The following is a 13,096-nucleotide window of genomic DNA, read 5'->3' as shown; positions in this document are numbered from 1 at the left end:
ATAATTCCAATAATTAAAAAATAAGAAAGAATTATATAATTTAATTTAAATAAATTCTATTATAAATAAATTATGATTTAATTTAAATTCTTTATTTTTAGAAAATAATCTATCGAGCATGATTAAATTGATTTTATGAATACTTTAAGTTTAAGTCAATTAATATTTTTGTATAATTTTTATTATAATTAGTTATTTTATAATTTGAAATTAATCTTCCGGTGATAGAAAAATAATGAAAAGTTATATCATTTAATTTGAATAATTAATATTGAGTTTAAACTATATTTTATAAAAATGTGATTAATATGTTCATTTTATATTTTAAATTAAAAATAATTAATTGAATTTAGTAATATGTTGATAAACAATGTTCTTAAATATTTTTAACGGAGTACATTTACTTTTAAAATTATCCTACCCTTTAATTTTATCAAAATATTTATTCATATCTGTCCATATTTTTTTATAAAATCCCTAATTTCTAATCCTAAATCTCAAAAATTCCCAAATTAAAAATCAAAAACCCTAACCCTAATTTTTCCCTTTTTCCAGCCTCTGAACGCAACGCCCAACCCCTTTCTTCCTAAACCTAACACACATAGTTGAAAAACTGGACCGGACCAATCAATTCAACTAGAAAATCGATAAACCGAACTTTGTATCGGTTTGGTTTAGTATACTAACTGCTTAAAAAAATGAACTGGTCAAAACTGGTACGCTCTTCTCATATGAAGACCAAGTTGATAATTACTGCACTAGTTTGTGTTTTGGTATCTTTCATGCTTTTTATAGTATATATTTTAATATTTTTTAACTAATACATAAATATATATACATGGAAATACTTAATTCAATATCTTTTAAATTAATTATTTTTTAATTGAAGTACAAATTAATTAAATTTAAAACTATTATAGTAGTATGAACTAATTATATGTTTATATTTATATTAGTTATTTATAGAATTTGACTTAATTATTTTTAAAATGTTAATAAAAATATGTTTTTAAAATTTTATTTTTAAATTTTTGATTATTTTATATTTTTTATTTACGTAAAAGCAATTTTATTAGTTAGACTAATAATTTATGGATTGACCTAATAAATCAGTAAGTTAACTGTGATCACCAACACGGTCAGATCTAAAAGAAAAGAGAGAGAGAGAAAGGAAAAACGGAGAACCTACGCTGTCAAAATAAAAAACACAGAGAGAAAGGGAAAACGGAGAAGAGAAGGAGGGAGGAGTTCGCCGCCGTGGAGTGAGGTCACGTCGCTGTCAGATCTGAAGCCGCTGAGGAGCCGAACGCCGTCGAAGCTGCACCGTCGCGTCACCGTTGCTGTGACTCCGCCGAACCCGTCACACCCAGCCGTGTCTTGTTTGCCGTCGTGCCATCCACCCACGCCGAGAAGGAAGAGAGAAACAGAGGAGAGTGGCGTCGCGCCTGCTGCGAGCTCGCCGCCGAGGCCATCGTCGTCCTCATCATGACCTGTCACCATCGCTGGAGCCAGCCGCCTTCGTCGCCGTTCATCCTTGTCGTCGCCGTCGCCGCCGTTGAGTAGATCGCGAGGAAGAGGAGTTCTCGTCACTGTTGTGCACCCAGTCATCGCTGCTGCTTCCAATCCTGCCGTTGATGCTGCCGCCACTGCCACAACCACCCTTGAGCTGCTGCGCTGCTGTTGACCTGTTGAACCACCACCCGAGCTACTGTTGGCTTGCCGCTGCTGTTTGTTGAGTTCAAGATCGCTGCTGCTGTTCTTGCTCTGTTCTGCCTCTGCTTCTAGTTTCGTAGTTGCTGGAGCCTTTGCCGCCGGGAACCAACGCTGGAGCTGTTGTATTAGGTGACTTTCGTGAGTTCGACTTTGAGGTAGGGGATTTATTTCAAAATTAACAGTTTTAACTTATGAATGCCAATGAAGTTTAGTGAGTAATTGCAAATAATTCATAAATATGATTAATTGATAGGAATAAACTTGATTTGTGGTTGTGAAATTTGGATTAAGTTTGGTATTGAGATGATTTTCTAGTATTTCAATTAATTTATTGATTTTAGGTTGTGGCTGTGAATGTCATTGGGTGTTCTTGTTGTGAGTGATTGATTACTTGACAAGATTAATTTTGGATTGAGGCTGTGACTGAAATTGGTTTTCTGATTTTGATGGAATTGTTGAGAAATCTGGTTTTTGGAGATTATGCTGAGTTGGTTGAGTTGTGACTGTATTCTGATTATTGAGAATAAGTGCTTGCCGTTGATTTTATTTATCTGATATAACGGAATGGCTGTGAAACTGACGTGCGATTGGTTGGAATTGGTTTTGATGGTTGTTAATGTTGATTCGTGATTAATTAGAATTAAGTTTGAGAACTATTAAAAGATTGAAATTTGATTACTGAATTATTTTCTTGAAATCTGACTTCTTTTAAAATAAAATAGTAACTTTGCTAATAGATAAATGACTTTAAAATAACTAGAATTATGAAGGCTGATTTTTGGAATACTCATTGATTAAGTTTAATTTTGAAAGGATTCTATGATATGTGGAAATTAGTTATGAATTGATGAGAAGGGAGTTGGATTGATGGATTATGTGGAAATTGCAGAGTATGGTTAAATTATTAATTATTATGAATTGTGAATTTTTGAATGATTGAGCATCTTCTGTTTGATAATTGTTGAGAAAAGGACTGGTGATTTGTTAAGAAAGAGGGAACCCGTAAGGGTGGCTAAATCCGAGTTTTAGGGGAGGTGCTGGCGAAATTTTATAAAATCTTAAGGCTTTGTGGAAATTATTTAAAAAGATTTGAATTTGGAAAATTATATTATTTGAGTTTTACTTAGATAAGAAAAGAATTATACTATTTTGAATTTGGATTACCAAGAAAAGGTTTATGTTTCAAGTTTGAATTATTTAAGGAAGGAATTATGTTGAGTTTGATTTAATATGAAAAGGGTTATGTTTTGGAAAGTATTTAGTAAAATTAAAATAAATGGGTCTCTTGAATCCTTTGAAAGAGAATTAAATTGAAAAAAATAGTTTTAAAGTTTGTTGAGTTGAGATGTTGCAAAAGTGACAGCCATAAAGTTTATGTAGTCTGATTGAACAGAGAAAGAAAGAGAAAAGAGGAATGAGAGAAAGAGAATGAGAACAAAGAGTTGAGTCTTGTGATATGATCATTTATTGTATGTTCACCTGCTGCTTTTCCGTTAACCCTAGAGGTCCTGTAGGCCAAAGTTCACCTACAGAGTGTTGTTATTCCCGTAGGCCGAAGTTCACCTACAGTAAATATCAATTGTGTATCTCAGGGTGTTGCTCCTGTAGGCTGAAGTTCACCTACAGAGAGTTGTCCTGTAAGCCGAAGTTCACTTACAGGGGCGCCATTTCTGTAAGCCGAAGTTCACTTACAGGAGTGCCATTTCTGTAGGTCGAAGTTCACCTACAAAAAGTTGTTGTGTTGTGTTTAGACTATTCTTGCAAGCCGAAGTTCACTTACAGGAGTGCCATTTCTGTAGGCCGAAGTTCACCTACAGAAATAAAGCCATATCTAGGACTAGTTCCTAGGTAATGTCGGGCTGCAGGGTGTAAATCGACACATGAACTCATGGCCTGCTTAGGACAGACATGCATCATATTGTTTGTGCACTTGTATTTGGTTGTGTGTGCTTGTATTACTTCCCTGTGATTGTGTTGTGTCTTGTTGTGACTTGCTTGTATGTTGAACTGAATTTCTTGTTTGTACTATTAGGTTGTGAATGTATTAACGTGACTAAGAATTGATGTTTTGATTGAGAATTAATTATGTGGCTGAGAGATGGTTAATGTGACTAGTTTTATATTTAAAATTTGTTTTGAGTTTAGAGATTTTGAAAGAGGTAATTAATTAGCTAAAGTAAAACCAAGAGTATTTTCAAAAAGGTTTGATAAAAATATAGTTTCCTTGAGTATGTTAATTATTTGCATTTTATTTCATTACTTTTACAGCATTCCCATTTCCTACTGAGAACGTGTGGTTTGTTTTTACCCCAAAATTTCCAGAAATAGGTTAGTAACGCCTTACTTTTGGTACAATCATGACGTACTGGAAGTTGGGTCGTTACAAGGTGTTTTGAAGAAATGATTACTATACAGAATTGTGTCCTAATACAGCTTTGAACACTATTTTGGAAGATGCACAAAGTGTTTTGTATGGCTCACTTTATTGTGTTATTTACAGCAATATTACAAATATCTAATTTTGTAACTTTTACTAATGCCATACACTATGCAGCTTGAAAATTAGGTTTACTGATTAATCTGGCATCATATCAAGTACAATCTACAGTTGCTTTTTCTATAGTAGTTATTTCTCTGATGGTCTCTCTTCTGCCACAGGTTCAATATTGTTGGTCAGTGGGCAGTGACAACAAGTATAGATTTTTCACTAGCACAACTGATTCAGGTTATTGTTCTCCTTAGTATGGGTGACCAAAATGGTGGTGGATATCAAGCATTTAAATATGTAGTTATTGCTAACCATGGTGAATTTCAATACTGGTTTGGATTAAAAATGGTGGAAAAAATTGGATTTGGTAAAAAAACTTGGTTTTGAATATATGTAAAACTTATTTTAAATTGGATTTGATATAAAGCTGCAGATAATTGGATAATTGGAGATTTTGTGTAAATATCAGAAAAATAGACACTTGTTAGTTGTTCCTGAACTATAGCTAAGTTAGACACTTGTTAGTTGTTATGGAACTACAGGTCAATTGCTTCATCATTTTCATGATACTTTAACTGTTTTTCATATTTTAAAATTTGGAATTTCTATACTTGCACAGATAGGGCTCATGAATGTTAAGAATTACTTACTGGTGGTGTGTTGTTATCTGATGGGCACTTCCTGAATGTACAGACAAATTCAAAGAACTGGACATAGTTATAGATGAAAAGTGGAATTAATTATAGCTTCAGAGGGAGGCCTATTTCCCTAGCTCTGGCTGCTTGTTTTCTTTTTACCATATTACTTTGGACATGGGAGAGTAATCCAATAGCTGCGACTTTAAGGTCAGCTCAAGAATGGTACCTCATGCCTTCAGGTTGGTATTCTGTTGTCTTGCCAGATAAACCAAGTGATATTGATAGTTTATTTTATCTCTTGTCTTGTGCCTTGAAGTGGATATATGTACATTCCTGCAAGAATGGCTGAAATAGTTTAGGATTCTGATATGATTACTAGACTTTGAGAACACCTAGTTGTTGATGTTAATACATTCTTATAATCATTACTTATTCTTGAATATAGAATCATTATGTAATGTGCAATTTTTTTATCTTTTCCTACTACTCAGCGGTGTAGATATCCATATGAAGTAATAATTGTCTTTGCCTCTCTTTGTGAGGCTTAAAGATTTTCCATAATAAACAATGAACCCTGTTAATTACATTTTTTGTGTGGATTTCTGTAAAGCAATGGTGATCAAATAACAGATTCACATTTGCTATGCTCAAAGTTGTACCTCTTGTACGATCTTGTTGCTCACTGTTTTATTGACTACTAATGGGTATTTGATTCTTGTTGGTTGTGTAACCGTTTTCACGTTGTTTGTATTTTTCAATTACCATTTTTCTTAGCTTGCTAAGTTTGATTATTAACTGTTGATTTTTATTATTTTTACCCTTTATAAATAATATCTACTCAGAATTTCCTACAGAAGTCCGAATTGATTCAACAGGAACTCAAAAGCTGGAAGAAAGTGAGGGAAAATCCTCAACTCCAATCACGAAAAATGGAACCATCCCAAATGCAAATACTGTGGATTCAGAAGCTGTAGGATCTTTTCCTGCAAAATCTCTAGAAATTCAATACAATCAAGATGTTAGATCTCCCAGCAGTGAAGGTACATTCTTTTAGTTATATTCTTAGATTTGTTACAACGAAGTTTAAGCTAATGCACTAGTAAATTAGCTAATATTCTGCATATTTTGTATGTGTGTGTGTTTTAAATCACGGTTGGCATTTGCTTGTATTTTCATTCATCAATGAAGTTTACTGGCTGGATTTTAGCATTACTTGGATTTGTCCTTTTCAGATTGTAATTATGCCAAGGGCAGGTGGGTTGCAGAGAGTAGGAGACCACTTTATTCTGGATTTGGCTGTAAGCAGTGGTTATCCTCCATGTGGTCATGTAGGATGACACAACGGCCAGATTTCTCATATGAGGGCTACCGCTGGCAGCCAGTAAATTGTGATATGCCAGAATTTGACAGCTCTTCCTTCTTGAGAAAGTAGGTATAATCCTTTCTTTTTCTTTCAACAAATTGTTAATTAACACATCTTTTTTAACAAGATTAACATGCGATTTTGATTTACTCTTTTTTTCTGGAATTTTCTGGATCTGAAATGGTGATGAAAGTTTTCTGGCTGGTTTGCCTGCTTGATTTTCTCAACTGTTGTGCTGTTAACATAAATAACATTGTATCGTACTAATTTTACAACTAAATCTTGTGTTTGTTAATTTGTACTTACTATATCTTGTTAACTTAGAATTTCTACTCCTTGTAATTAATGTGTATACTTGTTTGCAAGTAGTCTATAACGTTAATGTGGGAATCTAGGATGAAGGACAAAACGATTGCATTCATAGGAGATTCGCTGGGCCGGCAACAATTTCAATCTCTGATGTGTATGGTCACTGGTGGACAAGAAAACCCTGAGGTTCAAAATGTTGCATGGGAATATGGTCTAGTAAAACCCCGTGGGGCTATTCGTCCTGATGGCTGGGCTTACAGGTTTCCGAAGACCAATACCACAATCTTATATTACTGGTCAGCTAGCTTATGTGATCTGGTTCCCCTTAATGTCTTGGACAAACTTTCCGAGGTTGCCATGCACTTGGATCGGCCACCAGCTTTCATGAGACGATTCCTTGATCGCTTTGATGTTTTGGTTCTTAATACAGGACACCATTGGAACCGGGGGAAACTTACTGCAAACAGGTGGGTAATGCATGTTGATGGAAAGCCCAATGAAGACAAAAGGATTGCAGAGATTCCCAATGCCAAAAACTTGACAATCCACAATGTTGTCAGATGGCTTGATTCGCAACTTGTCTCACACCCTCGACTCAAAGCTTTCTTCAGGACTATATCACCAAGGCATTTCTACAACGGGGATTGGAACACTGGTGGCAGTTGCGATAACACTATCCCGTTTACTAATGGCAGTGAGGTCACACAAGAGGGATCTATGGATCAAACTATTGAGAGTGCACTAAAGGGAACCAAGATCAAGATACTGGATATAACAGCCCTTTCACAATTGAGGGATGAGGCTCACATGTCACGCTACACTGCTAGAGGAATTCAAAACACAAGTGACTGTTTGCATTGGTGTTTACCTGGTATTCCGGATACCTGGAATGAACTCCTTGTTGCTCAGATATAGGTTCTGGCACAGTTTAGTTGCATCTTCCACTCTTATAACCTGTCAAAAAAGTGAAGAACAAAAGAAAATACATAGGCTGACATGTGTTAGTAAGATGTTTGGCCTTGGGGAATCAAATCTGTCAATTCTTTATGGTCTAGGGAGACCAGTTTTGTTTTCAGTCAAATGTATTTTATGTATTATTACGTTGGCACTGAATAAGAATATGGGAGTTAATATAGTTTCATTTTGTCCCATATCTGTGCCAAAAAACTAGAATTATGCTTTTAACAGAGGATACTAAGCAGCAGAACTAAAACCAGGCACGAGCTAAGTACCTATTGAATAACGCAGGAAATAGAAATATTGGGTAACCAAATTTTCTGGTTACTAAATTTAATAAAGTCTTATGTGTTATGTGTTCTTTTTCTCGCATTTTTTTCCTTTTTTTTAGGGGTGAGCATGGGTAGCGGGTATTCGATTATCTGTCCAAACCCGAATCGAACTAGTTAAATTGGTTCTGGAACCAACGGGTAATTGGGTTCAACCCGAACCAAATCGATGGTTTTTGTTAGTGATTGGTTCGGGTATTGGTTCTGAGAGTGCGGAACCCGAATCAACTCGTGAACCTAATCATAGACTAATTAAATAAAAAAAATAAAAAAATATATATGACTTTTTCATTAGACAAAGATTATTCACTATTAATATATTTGGATTTTAATGAGTTTAATTTTTAATGTATTTGGTATTTAACATGTTTGGATTATTTCTATTGATGTTACATGTTTATTGTACTTGTTGAATTTTTAAAATAAAAATTTGATTTTTTTTTATGAATTTCAAAGTCATCGGGTACCCAATTACCCAAACCAAACCAATCCGTTCTTAATCGGTTTGGTTTGGTTCGGATACATGTACAAAAAAACATAAATCCGAACCAATCATATTTTGATCGGTTCAGTTCTAATTTTACCATGAATCCGAACCAAACCGACCCGTTCTTCTCCCTCTTCTTTTTGAGTTTTTGTGCGGTTTTTTCCCTTTTTCTTTTATATCTTGTTTTTTTTTTTGGTTCTATATTTCTCTTTCCTTCCTTTCCTAAGTTTTTTCCTTATTCTTCTTTGTTTTTTCTTTCATTATTTTTTTTACATTTTTTAAAATTTTATGTAAAAGAAGAATAAAGAGTAAAGTATCATTTTTGTCCTCAACGTCTGGGATAAGTTCTAAAGTTGTCCCTAACGTTTAAATCGTCCTATTTAAGTCCCTAACGTTTCAAAATTGACTCAATGTTGTCTTGCCGTTAGAAATTTGTTAACAGAATTGACGACAAGACAAAATTGAGACGATTTTGAAACATTAGAGACTTAAATAGGACGAAAACGTAAGGAAAACGATACATAGAAATAAATTTTAATTTTATCCTTCAATAATATCAATCTTTTATGATACATAGTTATTCAATTATTTTTTAATCATATCTAAGCAAATTACACTTAATCACATTACTTTCATTCTAAATAATTTTTTTTTTATAATTTTACTCTTAAAGATTTTTACTCATCGTGAAATGTTTGTAAAATGATTAGAATCACATTACTTTATTGTATATGTATCATTTTTTTTCACAAGTTTATGTATTAGTCATTCTACAAACGTTTTATGATGAATAAAATTCTTTAAGAGTAAAATTATAAAAAAATAAATTTATTTAGAATAAAAATAATGTGGTTAAGTATAATTTACTTAGATGTGATTAAAAAATAATTGAATAACTATGTACGGTAAAAAATTGATATTATTTTTTAGGATAACGTTAAAATTTATTTCTATGTATCGTTTTTGTCTCCAATGTTTTCGTCTTATTTAAGTCCCTAATGTTTCAAAATCGTCTCAATTTTGTCTCGCCGTCAATTCTGTTAACAGATTCTTAATGACAGGACAACATTGAGTCAATTTTGAAACGTTAGGGGTTTAATAGGACGATTTAAACGTTAGAGATAACTTTTGAACTTACCCCAAAATATTGAGAATAAAAATGATACTTTATGAATAAAAGAGAAACCAAACAAAAAAATTGAAGAAAAAATGCACAAAAAAAGAAGAAATTTCTTTAGCCAAAATACATAAATTTTGTGATGTTAAACATAAGAAACTTTTTTACGATAAACAAATTATATGACGAACAAAAATTTTCTGACGATAAATACATAAATCTTTTAATGGTAAAACACAAATCTTTTAAGAGAAGTGCAACTCTAGTTTTTGCACTAACGCAGGTTTTTCTTAAAATAATATTTTAAAGCGATTAGTTTTATTTTAACGAGTCGATTTCGAATCCTAAAGTAAAATAAATGGTAATATAATTTTATTATTATGTTATTTATTTATTTTACTTACTCTAATTATAATAAAGCTCAAATAATAATATTAATATTATTATTAAGTCCGACTTTTATTGATATAAAAAATTATGAGTATTTCTTGATGAGTTTAAAGTTACTAAAGTTTCATCAAATATCTTTTAATTTCTAAATTACTAATGTCATTTATATTAGTAACTCATATGTATTTAATCTTATTATTATTATTATTGTTGACCGAAAGAAGAAAAAAGGAAGAAAAGAAACATGGACTCACATTCAACAATAGCACTTCATGTTACACAACCTTAATCATCATCATATGTTATCACCGAGCATATAAGAAAGAAAAAGAAAGAGACTTATCATGGAACCATATGTCATTAGGCGATGACACTTAATCCTTTTTCATTGCCAAATCATACCCCCACTAAAAGCCAATTACCTTCTCCTATTCTTCATGCATTCATAACTGAATTGCATGAAAAAAAAAGAAGAAAGAAACCAAAAGCACTCATTGAAGAACCGTGACCCCGTTAACTTTCCTTCTCGATTTTCTGTGATCTGTAACTCCAATAAAAAATCTAATCCGATAAAAGTATTTATATCTTCTTTTTTTTACGTGTTGGCGTTACTTTTGATCGGTGAAAGTCGACGGAGACGTAACTCCCTACCCTTTGAAATTGACCAACTGGAGTTCTAGGAGGCATGGACAATTCTGGACGTTTTTTTCTTTGGCAATTCGGTCAGAAAGCTTCTCCGGAGCTTCAAGTATTTTAATTTCGTACGAAGGTAGAGTTTGGATGAATTTTCACCGACTAAATGATATTTGATAAGTGAACTGATGTTTAGATTGAGTGTTATTGAAATTTGATTGCATTTTATGTTGAATTTTGTTGATAAATTGATATTTTGATGAGGTTGTGTTTCAGTCAGCTCAAAAATAGATAAAATTTTAAGTTAATGTTTTGATAACAAATAAAATAGGATTTCGGTCTCGGTGGAGGACAAGAAATTAGTTTGAAAATTTTATTTTGAAGGGTGTAGTTTTATTTTTATAAAAAGACTAAGGTTAGGTTTATAATTATATCAAGTTTTTCGGGTATTTTGGACACTAAATAAAGAACAGGGGTAAAGTGGATATTTTATTTGGAATTAGGATTATTTTTATAAATATAAAAAAATACGTAAGGGTTCAGATATAATTTTGTAATATTGAGGTTAGAAATAGAATATTAAAAAGTTTGTGATCTAGAAAAGAATTAGTAAAAGTCTTAGAAATAAGGTTTTATAAACTAAGTTTTAAAAGAAAAATATAAATGTTATTTTGAGTTTTTATTCAAAATTACTTTTTATATTAAAATAAATTATTTTCTTTATCAAAGATAATTTATATTGTGGAATGATACAAAAGAAAAGAAAAAGAACGAAAAGTAAAGGAAAGAAAGATAATTAAAGGGATCTCTGCTGCAGGAGAGCAAAGGACAAAGATAAAGAAAAAGTTTTAAAAGACTGTCTGTCACAGGAGAGCAGATGTGGCATTGTTGGGCCTTAGTGCCAAATATAAAGTGGAGACGCCCACACACTGAGAACTGTTTTTCAGATGTACGCTTATTGATTTGGAAAGTCACACTGTATGTGGTCTAGCCGTACGACTTATAAGCACACTGTATGCATCTAAAAAGCTATATCTGGGACTCGTGTCCGGGTAATGTCAGGAGCGGGTAGGCAACCGACACATGAGCTCATTACCTGCACTAGGGATAGACATGCATCATGATTGATTGAGCATATCTTCTATGAATTTTGTTTTTTGTGATTGTGTATGTGTTGTGTTTGTTTTCTCTTTATGTTCTTTAGTTATTGTGTTTGATGCGTGATTCGGTTGTTGCTGCTGACTGGGTATAGTATTAAAATAGACTTAATTAACCACCCCGACCCTACTAAGAACTCCTCAGTTCTTACCCCTGCTCTTTCCCCTTCAGATGGAAACAGGAACTCTAGTTACGATTACCCCTATATATATACGAGGACCCAGCAAAGGATACGAAGGTGATAGAGAACTCGTCTTTTGGCTGCAATGATCGATCAGAGACAGTAAGAGTTGGTAGCGTATTTTGGGTGGCGCCTACAGTGTAGCTTAGATATTTTGGTTTAGTCTCTCACTTTGGATAGATCCACCGAAAGATTAGGAGCTGTAAATACTGGTTAGGTTAGTTTCGGGTGCCAGCTTAGGGGTTTCCTATATGGACCAGGGGCCGGAGTGTTAACTATGTATATAATAGCAAGATATGAAGAATTGTACGCTAACTCATGCGATATATGGTAGTACCTTTATATGTATGTATGATCTATGCTATATGTTATGTTGATATGTGATATTGGCCTTGTGTATGTTTTATTTGATTTCTTATTATGGTTTGTGTATGTTTAATTAGCTGTCCTCGCAAATCCTATTATAAAATAAAAGTTTTTCTCCAAAAATTCGATTTGCGTGCTAATACGAGTACATGCTTAATAATAAATATTTAGTTAGCTATTAGGTGAACAAGTTGGTGACACTTGATTTTCAGTATGATCATGACGTACTAGAAATTGGGTCGTTACAAGAAGTATAAGAGGCAAATACATAAATTTTCTGATAACAAATACTAAAATTTTGTTATGATAAACAAATACATTTATGAAACTAAACACAAACTTTTGAAGAAAAACATAGGAAGAGATACAAAAATTTTATAATAATAAACACAGAAATTCAAATTACATTTTTGAGTTGCTCACATTGTATTTATATTATTCAACTAAATTTATTTATCTTTTAACTAAAATTTTGTATTTTTTTTTGTGTTATTCAATTAAAAAAATATGTACAATTCAGCTCACATTTCTATATTATTCAACTAAGACTTATGTGTTTTTTGACTAAAATTTTGTCATTTATTTGTGTTATTTAAGTAAAAAATCTACACAGTTCAGGAATGAACAGTAGTTGTACTATAATGTAATGAATACATTTTGTTTGTGTAATATTTTGACAGAAGTGAATAAAGTTGTGTTAGTTGTATTTTTTATATTCCACATCAATATAATTCCCTTACATAGCTTAGTATTAAATTAAGAGGAATGACTTAGATATCACAAAAACAAGCCAAAAAGTGCTTTAATTATCCCCAAAGGCACTCACAAACAAGCATGCTATGCATATCAAACAAATAACCTAAATAGCATGAAAGAAAAATGATCCAGAGTGTGCAACGAAGCAGAAAAAGTCCATCCCTTAGGCTCATGAAGACGAACTGCTCTGATACCACTAAATGTAATACCC

General features: G+C 32.6%; 1 protein-coding gene across 5 annotated transcripts; it reads left to right on the top strand.

Annotated features, from left to right (window-relative positions):
• The first annotated feature begins 1,140 nt into the window (after nt 1-1,140).
• On the top strand, nt 1,141-7,828 carry LOC107473642 (protein trichome birefringence-like 14). 5 transcript variants are annotated; one of them, XM_016093219.3, is made up of 6 exons: nt 1,141-1,868; nt 4,372-4,438; nt 4,895-5,078; nt 5,682-5,879; nt 6,072-6,267; nt 6,598-7,828. In XM_016093219.3, exons 3-6 carry the CDS (start codon nt 4,925-4,927, stop codon nt 7,424-7,426), a joined length of 1,377 nt encoding a protein of 458 aa, XP_015948705.1. In that variant the 5' UTR covers nt 1,141-1,868; nt 4,372-4,438; nt 4,895-4,924; the 3' UTR covers nt 7,427-7,828. The 5 variants fall into 5 exon arrangements, with proteins under 5 accessions (XP_015948705.1, XP_052113173.1, XP_015948706.1 ...); XM_052257213.1 differs by having other exon boundaries at nt 4,821-5,078; nt 5,715-5,879; XM_016093220.3 differs by having other exon boundaries at nt 4,821-5,078.
• Nucleotides 7,829-13,096: the final 5,268 nt, after the last annotated feature.

The sequence above is a fragment of the Arachis duranensis genome, chromosome 2 (genome assembly GCF_000817695.3).
Source record: "Arachis duranensis cultivar V14167 chromosome 2, aradu.V14167.gnm2.J7QH, whole genome shotgun sequence".
In the NCBI taxonomy this organism is placed as follows: Eukaryota; Viridiplantae; Streptophyta; class Magnoliopsida; order Fabales; family Fabaceae; genus Arachis; species Arachis duranensis.
The sequence above is the reverse complement of the archived record's forward strand: the minus strand, read 5'-3'. Positions and strand labels throughout refer to the sequence as shown.